The following is a 10,475-nucleotide window of genomic DNA, read 5'->3' as shown; positions in this document are numbered from 1 at the left end:
AGCGAAAACAGTAGCATTATTGCAATGAAAGAAAGTATTCACACAAAGGGGTATTCTGAGGGTGGAGGAGGGTTTCCATTTTCTCGCCACTTTTACACCGCTTGCCATCGGTAATCATTGTCGGCGTGTAACCTTTAAGTAGCAACTGTGAGCGAGTTGGCGCTAATTCGATTGGGGAGTTTTCTTGCACGTTCATCTACAACTTGCTTTGAATTAAGCGTCTTTGTATTTCCGACGCAATCACATTCATTAGCCAGTGATCCTAAACCATGGCCACTTGGGGGATATGGAAATTGATTTCATCATTAACGAGTTAGGATAGGATTTACCTTTCTGCAGAGGACTTTAAACATCGATACAATGATTGTAATCTTGCGCCAAAACAAATTGAATAAATAAGCCTCTAATGCACTTGATTGATTATATCATTATTTTAGCGCATCTTAACACACGCAACAAGTTATTATTAACGATAATTAGTTTATCGATTACTGTTACGTTGCTTAAAGGCGCGAAACAATCACTAAGATTTGTTGCGTAAACGAGAAATAACTGATTGTCGAATTACCTGTATGATCCTAATTCACTGTTCGATAGTGAATACAATTCGTAAATCTCCTCATTATAGTGGTTCCTTCAATGACATCTTGACATCATTGGATCCATGAGCAATTAAGCACCTTCTTCTCGAACGCGACCCAGAGAATTTTGTTCATTTTGACCTCAAGAGAGGTGAAATTTTTTATACGACTTCAAGCTAGCGATTATTTATTTGTATGTCACCTCTGCATATGTTAGCATTTGTTAGCAGGTTCGCTGGGGGTGCCACCGTTAATTTGAATTTGCCTCTTTAATTTCCAATCCGGAATCCGGTCCGGTGACCTTCTGGTAAGCACAGACCCATTATTTAATCTTTTTGATGAAAATTTCAAAGATAATACGAAGCGCAGCTTCACGTTTTAATTTTAGTAACAGAATGAACTGCTCAACGTTTTGTAGGTCGAATTTCAAACAAACACGTTTGCTTCTGCAGCCCTTGGCACGAATAATCGGAAAGTTGCAGTTTTCCGCCCTTTTCGCACAGTGGTCGAACATGTTCTTCAACTCAAACAAAGTTAAATTTTTTAACTCGTTTTCGATTACAACTTCCAATTCAAGTGTATTCTCAATGAACTTTCATACAATTGTACCATTTTTTGTATGAAACTGTTATTAACATGTCATAAAAATGTTTTATTTTATAAAAAAAAAATAATTACAGTTCATACCCGAGATACACGGTTCTCGACACACGAGGATTTTATAAATTTGATATTTCATGGAGTTTTGCATGCAGAATTCAATTTTTAAATTGCAAATTTCAAAAATATGTTACAATTCATTAGTATAAAATCTATTTTCGTAATATTGTATTGTAATTCTTGAAATAAACGCTTGAATATCAGTTTTGAATGTGCTTCGTAACGTGGAAATAAGTATTTGATTCCTTGTTACGACATATAAACGATGTTTTATAGAAAACTCGAGATACGCGGATTTCTCTGGCACGCGTTAACCGCGTATCTCGGGTATCGGCTGTAACTTCATCCCACGTGTGGCCATGCGGGCCAACCACTGTGTACACGAACTGACAGTTAAGTGCCGATGTGTTTTGACTGGGCACGACGAAAGCAGAAATAAAAAAACAGCATGTGGAGTCAGCCGGTGTGAAACGCAGTGAAACTGTTAGTTGCGGGGTAAAAGTTGTTCCTTGGGAAAGCAGGAATAAAAAAGCAGCACTAAACAATTCAGAATATCAGCACCATGTCGGTAAGTGGCCGCGAAAAGTAGGAAAATAAACACCAAATTTATACACTTTTAATTACTTTTGCAGCAGCAACAACCTCCCAAAAAGAAGGCTACCAAGGGTAGCAAACAGATCGTGGAAGAAAATGTGGCCACGGTTAAGTTTTACCGCAACATGTCTCTAATCGCAAGCGCGGTCCAGTTCCTTGGTTTCGCTGTGTATGCAGAACTTTCTACGCTTGCAGTGGTACGTATTGAAGTGGTATTTGTCCTGAAAATCGTTCTGTCTGAGTACAGGGTTGTTTCTATTTTTTTACCAGGTCATGACGATCCTTTGCTTGGTGGCGCATAGTGCCAGCTATTACTTTATGGCTATGATAAGCAAACCTAAACTTACCGAAAAAGGTGATATCATCGAAACGGGTACGGATCTTAATATAGAGGGCGGCATCACGGAGTAAGTTGACCGTATTATCGTAATCGTGTCGCGTGTATAAACCAACATCAATGTCACTTCCTTCGTACAGACACGTGAAAGACATCGTTATCCTGACCTCAGGCACACAGCTCGTATCGATTTTGTCCGAATTCTTCTGGCTGCTAATGCTGCTGCTTCCAGTGCGGGCGGGTTGGCTGCTATGGCAAACAGTCGGAAAGCAATTTTTCCAAGGCGACCCCGCTGAAGAGGGTCCTGTGAATGAAAAGAAGCAAAAGAAACTAATGCGAAAGATGAACCGAGCGCGGCAGTGACACTAGATATCGGGGAGGAAAGACCCGCTAAATGAACCGTACGCAGGTCACCGGGAAACCTCGCCGTTCCTCCGTTTCAAGGACCCTTCATCCAATGGTTAGCTTTATGTGGGAGAGACAACGGGCCAAGTGTGAAACAATACGCGTTTTGTTAAGATTAATTCTTGTTTTCGTGTGTTTTGTTTTTATTAGACTGAATATAAATAATTTTCGTGCTTTGCTCTAAGCGGTTGCGTAAAAGGTGAAAACCAGGCTAGCGAGAAATGACCAAACACTGCCTGAAAGCTTTTCCAACGCGACTTCTTCACCCACCGGGCTTCCTCCTTCTTCAGCTGTTCTATGCCCTGTTATGGAGTTGGAAAAACGGAGGAAAAAACTATATTAGCCATCCGAGTGGAAGAGGAACTATGATAACTACGATGTAGTGCCATACCGTTTCATCGGTCCATATTGCGTTCAGCTGGGTGCCGAGCATGATCATCGTAAAGACGGCAAACAGTAGCGCTTCCAGTATAAGGAAGAGCAGCAGTATCACCGTGGCCGGAGGCGAATAGTTCGAGCACTCTCTCCACTCGTTTTTAATGCACAGACAGAACTGATTTACAGCCAGGAATATCGAATGGATGGAAATGAATGCGATATAAAACTGGATGGATAAAAAGGATAAACACAGGTTCACATGATTAGTTACGGCTTACCGCGAGCTGCAACGCAACCTTCTTCGTTCGTTTCTTACCGTAAAAAGTACAAAAAACTTTTGATTGTTCTCCCCGACGCAGTTGTTTATCCACGGACAGTGGTGGTCCATCTTGCGTATGCACCGTTGGCATACGGAACAGTGATGCGCACGTTCCGGCTTAATACTGCAGCATTTGGGACACTTGAAAAATACCTGTCCCTCTTGATAGCCAAGCTGCTGGATCATTTCCTTGGTTGCATTCCCTTTAGGTACAGCACCCTGCGTGATAGGAACATACATTGAGCAATAGACGACATAGTACATCGATCGGCACAGAAATTATGTTTCTTGTTTTAACACGTGCTTCAACCAATCGCAATCGTTATCATAAGTCCGGAAAATAAGATTTTCTTATCAGGCTGGAGTGCTCATGGTGAATCGTTATCGTTACAATCACCCATACCTTTCATAGCAATGTAAATCATGATAAACCAGTGTGTTGAGTTCTAAATTTGCGATCTCATCTCCTTTTATGAATTAAAGTGTTTAAACAACAAGTTGAAAATTTTCCACAAAGAACATGCATAAATCATGTGCAAAAGCATTGGTCCATGAATCTGAATCTCTGTCGTGCAGATTCATTAGATCCCGACTCCTGAATAGTGTTGTGTCCTCATTAAGTGTAACACTAGTATCGATATCTCATGCCTTGATTGTCTTACTTCTTCAATTGTGCTTACCGGATCGGACAGCATTGTTCGAAGGTGTGATGCAAACGCCAGGAACGAGCCCGTATTAAAAATAATAAAGTTAATGTACCGATATGCCTTATAAGGATGCGGTAGCAGGATCACCATTGTAACTACAAACTCTGCGTACAATCTGCAATACAAGGGAATATCGTTGAAGGTACCGTTTTTTTAACAACAAACATTGCCACTTACATTAAACTCCACGTTAGGACGGCACAAATGATACCGCAAATATCCTGCAAATGGAAGTAACAATGAACAGGTCATAACAGTATTATTAAGTGCAGTACCGGTGGCAACACTTTGCAGCATTCCCACGAAACCATGGTGGGAGAGGGAGGCAAATTCAATAACGGTGACGCATAACGGGCATTAAACGTGAATACATTTCAACGGTACCTGTACACACCAAACACGACCTCCGCAGCAGCGGTTTTGGGTTTCCTTCTCGTTCCTCATCAGCATGTACTCATACTCCATGGTGTGTAGCACCAGCGGATGGGGCCGAAGGATGCTTCTGCTTTAACCAAATTGCACTTGCTTGCCCACTGCACTATGAAAGGGGGTGGTATTGTATGTATTTCCACCCCCGGCTGCACGTGTACGGCGCAAATCAATCGATACTGAACGGAATGGGAAATAAAACGCGAAAATCTTTGCACATTCTGTAGGGTTTCGTGCCTTTCTGCGCTCTGGTATGTTGTTTATACGCAAGACGAACAAATATCCGCGGTGTGCGGTTGGTGCGCGGTTCGCAGGTGTCGTCAAATCATGTAAGTTTTTCCTTCTGTCAACCAAACAGTGGTTGTGAACCGTGGAAATAGTAAGGAAAAATATTGCGTCCAAAAAGTGGATTATGTATGTTTGTGTTTCATTATTCAAATTGAATTAACAAAACTTCTTCAAAATTTTACCAATGATATAAACAAAATATGGAAACGTCTGTAAATAATGTTGTTCGGTACCAATCTGGTTAGATCTCTGCGCCGACAACGCGCCAATAGGAGCGGTTTTTCGGAGTGTAAAGCCTTTATTGGTGATATATGTTGCATGAATTACACAATTTCATGCTAAATTGTGTTCACTTGTGCTGAAAATCTAATTTAAAAAGATTTTAGACATAAAATAATCAGAAACCTCAACATTAGCTCAAAATCAAACTGTCATTATGATTTGGCTGGTTGCGCCTTTTCCACAGCGACCGCCACTGACAGCTGAACGCACGTTGTGTCATTCGTCTCCGTATTCCTCCCAGCATTCGTTTCGGTCGGTTCCAGCGCGAGAAAAATCCACCAGGCAATTTGCACATTTTGTGGAAAAGAACCGATATTTTCGCTGTTTCACGGTACGGAAAGTGCTACTGCCCGTTTGTTGCCCATTCCACCATGGCGAATTTAGATGATTTCTTCGCGAAGAAAGACAAAAAGAAGGGAAAGGCGAAAAAGTTTGTCACCGCCGAGGAGATAGCCAAGCAGCTAGATGACACGTCGAAGAAGGTCGTCGAAAGTAAGATGAAGCTGAGAACAGTCGACCCGGCAGATGGTAAAAATGACTCTCACGAGGTAGGTGTGGCTGTTCCCCTTTGGTTCCGGACTGGCCCGATCGGAAATGAGCGTCAGCGATTGAAGAAGGCCTGCAAAAAAGGTTCTTGTTCTCGTTCTCATTCCATCTTTCTTTCCCTTACAGCCGGATGATGAATGGAAGGTGTTCGAGGAGACGAAGAAAGATTACACTGGACTCAAACTGGCCCAGCTAACCATAGATGACGAATCGAACCAGCTCGATTCTGAGAACTCGGGCGATATGAACGATCCGAATTATGACGCCGAAGGCAGAGAAGGGGAAGACCGTGATCCTAGCAAACCCTGGAACAAAGGAGACGCAAATGCAGCGACAAAAGAAAAGGTTGCGGCACCCGAACCGGCTTCCACAAGCAATATCTATATCAGTCCTGCTATGAAAAATCTCGTAAGTAATCTGTACGGAATGCTCGTGTACCGCATTACACTGTCTACTACGTCGGCTTACGATCGGATATTGCACATTTTCAGATGGCAAAACAAAAACAGAAGAAAGGCATTGCGCCGGATCTGCAAAGCGAGGAGTACTTCCCCACACTAGGTCAGGAAAAACCGGCCGAACCGCCGAAACAGACCAAACCCGATCCTACATTCGAGGAGGTGAAGCACGGCGTCCGGGCGAAAACGGTCGAACAGTCCTCCACTAGCCAGATCAGTATCGGTAACCGGTACAACTCACTGAACAACGATGCGAGCTAGGGGACAAAGTGCCGGACCGCTCAGTATATCGTTTTAAATTCTTACACTCTACTCTTGCATCATGATGCGCCTACTTCGTTCTCGTACTCTCTGTTAACTGCAGTTTTTCTTTTCGGTGCCTTCGGTCATTTCGTTAGTGTTTCCTGCAGCCTGTGCTCATTTTTCGCCAAGTTGTTATGTGCGTCCCAGACCAGCCAAGGCACTCACATCGTTATGCATGCGCAATGCGACATACATTAAATGATTTCGGATTACCTCAAAATTCACAAAAGCTGCGTTTTCTTGCGTGTGTGATTATTCTGGTGCGTTGGATCCACTTTACCAACCACCGTACCTACTGCCCAAGATTGTATAAAAAGCAACTAAAAATAAAATCAAAACTGAACCTCGAAATGGCTTAAATACACACATAAACACACATACAAATTAAAAATAATTGTTAATTATTTGCTTACTTAACAGGTTTCGCAACATCGGGGTTTACCACGCGAGTGTCCGAATCTGCTCATGGTCGTGAACAATCAACTGTCAATCGTTTATTGTTTTTTTTTTTTCTGGTGATCACCTCTACGGCGCCATCAACCCTCATCAATCTTCTTTTTTTGGAACTACAACTTATATAGAAGTCTAGCGTGCAAGATTACACAAAACTCTATTTAACAATTGAAATCTTTATCGTGCCACCGAACCATCGAACTACTATCAATTTTCTGGGTCTGGGACTCTAATATCATATGCCTCAAAGCTACTGATATATCAGAGAACCTTACAGCAATGCGGTCTATTAAATCGTCGTATGACAAAATCAAGATTGATTTGTAGAATAGAGTTCCCAAAATACCTTTTAAACCTTTGCATCAGCATTCTTGAGTTCCATATTAGAACCACCGAACGGTGGCGGCGAGAGCTAACCCACTTGGAGAGTTCTTGAACCAACAGGCACGTGGCGGATTCCATTAACAATTGTGACTCCAATTAACCTATCAGTTACCGTAGCTTTGCGCTTAGAATTAGTTAAAAAAACAGTTTTTAACTTCTTTACCAACTTGTTTCTTATTTTATTACGTTAAGTGCTTTGACACAAACAAAATAATGGAGGAGGGAAACATGATATCCAATGAACAAAACGAAAACACACTCAAAGGACTAATGGTAGTCACGAGAAACAAATTATACCGTTCCCAGCTGAGGAATGTTGATGGCATACAGGATTACGCCCATCCGAGCATTTCATAGACCGGTGCCTTCAATCCGGTCAGCGTGAGGAAAAGCCACGCCATCAGGTAGAGCATGAACGCTTTCGCCACCTTATCCAGCACGTACAGGAACTTGAGCTGGATGCGTGCCTTCGGTAGCGTTGACAGTGGTTCCCTCATGCAGAACTGACGGCCACCGAGAATGATCCGCCGCAGATAGTCCTTCGTGTTGATCGCGTCCACATCCATGGTGAAGATGACGTTATCCTCCGGTGTGAGATGTTGCGCTATCGCTTGATACTGGTGCGATTTGAAGTCCCACTGTCGGGTGGTGAAGAACTGCAGTAAACTAAGCCCCTCCGTCACCATGTTCTGTATGCGGCACATGCTGCAAGGCGAGAGTTGCGTACGCTTAGAAAAGGGAATTCGGCAGCAAAGAGCAGCTCCAGCTCCAACTACTTACAATCGCTTCTGGCCAAAGCAGAACATCAGAAAGTCGATAAAGTAGGCGGGCAGCCAGTGGAACAGCATGACGCAGATGGTGTGGTACGTTTTGTTCATCGTAATGTCACCGTCCGGGTACCAGACACCGGCCTCGAACGGATACTCGTAAGCGGTCGCCTTGCCCAGATCCAACACCTCCTTCCAGGTGGTTCGCTTCGTCTCGCGGCATGTGATGTTGTACACCGGTATTTCTTTCGGCCTGTGGAATACGCGGTGTTTCGGTTGAGATGTCCCGCTATTGATCTACGCGCTACAACACACTTACATCTCCTCCATTTGACCCAGAGTGTACGCGATCGTGATGAGCCCGTTGATGGCTAAATCAACCGGGATGACTTCCGCATTGTATTCTCCATTGCACAGCATCGACCGAATAATGCCCTTACCGCCAGCAACCATTATACCGACGGGACCGTTCAAACTGTCCACCCATCCCTCAACCGGTTCCGCATTGGCTGGGCACACTAGTACAAGGAACCGTTCTCGTTTAGAACCAGCGGGCTGACACAATTAGCTAATCACACACACACACTTACCGATGCTAGGTCGTACGATACAGACGCGCAAATTAGAGTAGGCATCGCGTACCATCATTTCGGCCAATCGCTTCGAGTAGGTGTAGGTGTTGGGATGAGGCTTCAGCAGGTTCGGCGTGATCATGTCCAGCGCCTTCTCATCCATCCACTCCACGGTACGCATCAGATCGTACGGATTGTGATGGAAGTCGTGCACCTTCTCGGTGAGTACTTCCTAAAAGCGCACAAGCCAAAAGCACACATTGATTAAAGTCTTCTGTATTGGTGTACAGACGACCGTACCTTATCGCAGTAACAGAACGCAGTGGACAAGTGTAGCAACGCCTTCAGACGCTTCATCTGCAGACAAAGATCGAGGATGCGCTTCGTCCCGATCGTGTTCATTTCGATCGCATCCTTCAGCCGCGCCTCGAGCTTCAGTGTGGCCGCACAGTGAAACACAATCTCGGCCTGTTCGATCAGCAGTCGCTCGTGTTCCGGGCTGATGCCGAGCTTATCGCTCGTCACATCGCCCGGTATCGGAACGAGCTTTTTGTACACTTCCGGCTTTTCCTCGCGGATGCGCTTGAAAACCTGCAAAAGGCGTTAATGATTTTGCATTGATCAATCTTCAATTGTTGTTTTGCTTTGCCCCGCGACATGCTTCACGCCGATAGTAATGCTGAAGGTGATCTTAATTGCATGTGTGTCTGGGCGTTTGTCTGCCCCAGGTACGGCTCCAATTATTCTTCATCAAGAAGCAATTGAACCGTCATGGCAGGATGGCTTTCGTACGCACGGCTTCGAGATCGCTACACAGATGGTACCGTACCGTGCTGATGATCATGTACATGATGGAGAGTGTTAGTTCTGTGGTTTTTTTTTCATCTGTGTGCTGTTAGCTGATCTTTCTGCTCTACCCTTTTGCCCTTCAGAGTCAGCGGGATGTGCTAGAGCCAAGTGTTGATCATGATTACTTAGACGCCATTGACGTCAAGAGGCGGCTCGGATGAATTGAACCATCACCGTAATCCCTGCTGCCCCCTGATTGCCATCTGGCTCCCCCGCCCCGCTCCTCTCTTAAAGTAATCCTCCGGTGTTATCTAACGATCGCTGCGCTTCTCTTGTAAAAGGAGACTGCGGCAGCGGTTTGTTACTTACCGGCAATTTCAACCAATCCTCAATGCGCGTTTGAGGCGATTTACCGCGCTTCGGTCGCATCAGGACGTAGATGCGCTCAAGGTCCGAGCAGGAGTAGAGCAGTTTTTCTAGCAGTACCTGATCAAATAAAACGAACGAAATTAGTCACCCTCGAGAACACCACCAACACCGATGCGGTAGCATCATTACCTTGCCCATGAAACCGGAGCCACCGGTAACGAAGATCGTTTTTCCTGTGTACCATGACTGTACAGGCGTTTTCTTTACTAGATCTGCAATGGAAATAATAATTGGTAGTTGAAATAAGTAGAGTCGTTTGGAACGTAAATTGAACTTTGATGTCCATCTCCTCTGCGGTTGAGGTTCGTCACTTCCAATCCTTCCATGTAATCTCTCGCTTTTTAGTGTCCAATGTTTGGTGTGCAATTAATGTTTGTTCTTGAAACAACTCTTGTAACTTCCTCTTAAGATCTAAGTCAGCGATCGTTGATGGTCCTGATTCTACGTTGTCTAATGATTGATTATCTCTCAGCAGAATGGCGTGAGTATATTGTAGAATCGCTTGTAGTGTTTGGTTATAGCATTTTATCGACCCTCATCTAGTAAAAACTTCAGCAGTTGGTCGATTGAACTTCTTAAAATTCCAACTTTCAACTTCTTTAAACTTTTTGAAAGAATTTATATATTTTTCTAGGATCTTCTTGCTGGCCACTTCTTCTTCTTCTTTACAGACACAACAACCTCAAGAGGTCTAGAGAGGTCATTGCTGGCTTACTGTGACTTTATTTACCCGTAGCTGGATAGTCACAGTCTAGAGCTTATGGTGGATTGGATCGGATTTTGGTCCGGTCCGT

At 44.0% G+C, this 10,475-nt stretch overlaps 4 protein-coding genes across 4 annotated transcripts; 2 read left to right on the top strand and 2 right to left on the bottom strand.

Annotated features, from left to right (window-relative positions):
- The first annotated feature begins 1,803 nt into the window (after positions 1–1,803).
- On the top strand, positions 1,804–2,535 carry LOC128709749 (transmembrane protein 208). The gene is made up of 4 exons (XM_053804766.1): positions 1,804–1,809; positions 1,868–2,032; positions 2,106–2,242; positions 2,313–2,535. Exons 1-4 carry the CDS (start codon positions 1,804–1,806, stop codon positions 2,533–2,535), a joined length of 531 nt encoding a protein of 176 aa, XP_053660741.1.
- Positions 2,536–2,665: 130 nt separating this feature from the next.
- Positions 2,666–4,446, bottom strand: LOC128707319 (palmitoyltransferase ZDHHC3). The gene is made up of 6 exons (XM_053802271.1): positions 4,366–4,446; positions 4,159–4,202; positions 3,955–4,096; positions 3,272–3,493; positions 2,969–3,181; positions 2,666–2,879 (listed from the first exon to the last, which is right to left on the bottom strand). Exons 1-6 carry the CDS (start codon positions 4,444–4,446, stop codon positions 2,724–2,726), a joined length of 858 nt encoding a protein of 285 aa, XP_053658246.1. The 3' UTR covers positions 2,666–2,723.
- Positions 4,447–5,339: 893 nt separating this feature from the next.
- On the top strand, positions 5,340–6,347 carry LOC128719209 (protein CDV3 homolog). Its single transcript, XM_053812831.1, has 3 exons — positions 5,340–5,528; positions 5,653–5,934; positions 6,018–6,347. The coding sequence occupies exons 1-3, from the start codon at positions 5,352–5,354 to the stop codon at positions 6,243–6,245; spliced, it is 687 nt and encodes a 228-aa protein (XP_053668806.1). The 5' UTR covers positions 5,340–5,351; the 3' UTR covers positions 6,246–6,347.
- Positions 6,348–7,456: 1,109 nt separating this feature from the next.
- On the bottom strand, positions 7,457–9,894 carry LOC128707689 (putative fatty acyl-CoA reductase CG5065). The gene is made up of 7 exons (XM_053802647.1): positions 9,811–9,894; positions 9,622–9,738; positions 8,764–9,054; positions 8,482–8,695; positions 8,211–8,409; positions 7,905–8,144; positions 7,457–7,829 (listed from the first exon to the last, which is right to left on the bottom strand). The coding sequence occupies exons 1-7, from the start codon at positions 9,817–9,819 to the stop codon at positions 7,457–7,459; spliced, it is 1,443 nt and encodes a 480-aa protein (XP_053658622.1). The 5' UTR covers positions 9,820–9,894.
- Positions 9,895–10,475: the final 581 nt, after the last annotated feature.

Source organism: Anopheles marshallii, chromosome 2 (genome assembly GCF_943734725.1).
Source record: "Anopheles marshallii chromosome 2, idAnoMarsDA_429_01, whole genome shotgun sequence".
In the NCBI taxonomy this organism is placed as follows: Eukaryota; Metazoa; Arthropoda; class Insecta; order Diptera; family Culicidae; genus Anopheles; species Anopheles marshallii.
The sequence above is the reverse complement of the archived record's forward strand: the minus strand, read 5'-3'. Positions and strand labels throughout refer to the sequence as shown.

Bases quoted from the DNA above. Each gene is read 5' to 3' on its own strand.
- LOC128709749 (XM_053804766.1), top strand. The intron at 2,033-2,105 runs GTACGTATTGAA...TTTTTTTACCAG, and splicing joins AACTTTCTACGCTTGCAGTG to GTCATGACGATCCTTTGCTT. The intron at 2,243-2,312 runs GTAAGTTGACCG...TCCTTCGTACAG, and splicing joins ATAGAGGGCGGCATCACGGA to ACACGTGAAAGACATCGTTA.
- LOC128707319 (XM_053802271.1), bottom strand. From the start codon at position 4,446: ATGGAGTATGAGTACATGCTGATGAGGAACGAGAAGGAAACCCAAAAC. The intron at 3,494-3,954 runs GTAAGCACAATT...CCTATCACGCAG, and splicing joins GAACAATGCTGTCCGATCCG to GGTGCTGTACCTAAAGGGAA. The intron at 2,880-2,968 runs GTATGGCACTAC...ACTCCATAACAG, and splicing joins CAATATGGACCGATGAAACG to GGCATAGAACAGCTGAAGAA.
- LOC128719209 (XM_053812831.1), top strand. From the start codon at position 5,352: ATGGCGAATTTAGATGATTTCTTCGCGAAGAAAGACAAAAAGAAGGGA. The intron at 5,529-5,652 runs GTAGGTGTGGCT...TTTCCCTTACAG, and splicing joins GTAAAAATGACTCTCACGAG to CCGGATGATGAATGGAAGGT. The intron at 5,935-6,017 runs GTAAGTAATCTG...GCACATTTTCAG, and splicing joins GTCCTGCTATGAAAAATCTC to ATGGCAAAACAAAAACAGAA.
- LOC128707689 (XM_053802647.1), bottom strand. The intron at 8,696-8,763 runs GTACGGTCGTCT...GTGCGCTTTTAG, and splicing joins CGTTCTGTTACTGCGATAAG to GAAGTACTCACCGAGAAGGT. The intron at 8,145-8,210 runs GTAAGTGTGTTG...CGTATTCCACAG, and splicing joins CTGGGTCAAATGGAGGAGAT to GCCGAAAGAAATACCGGTGT.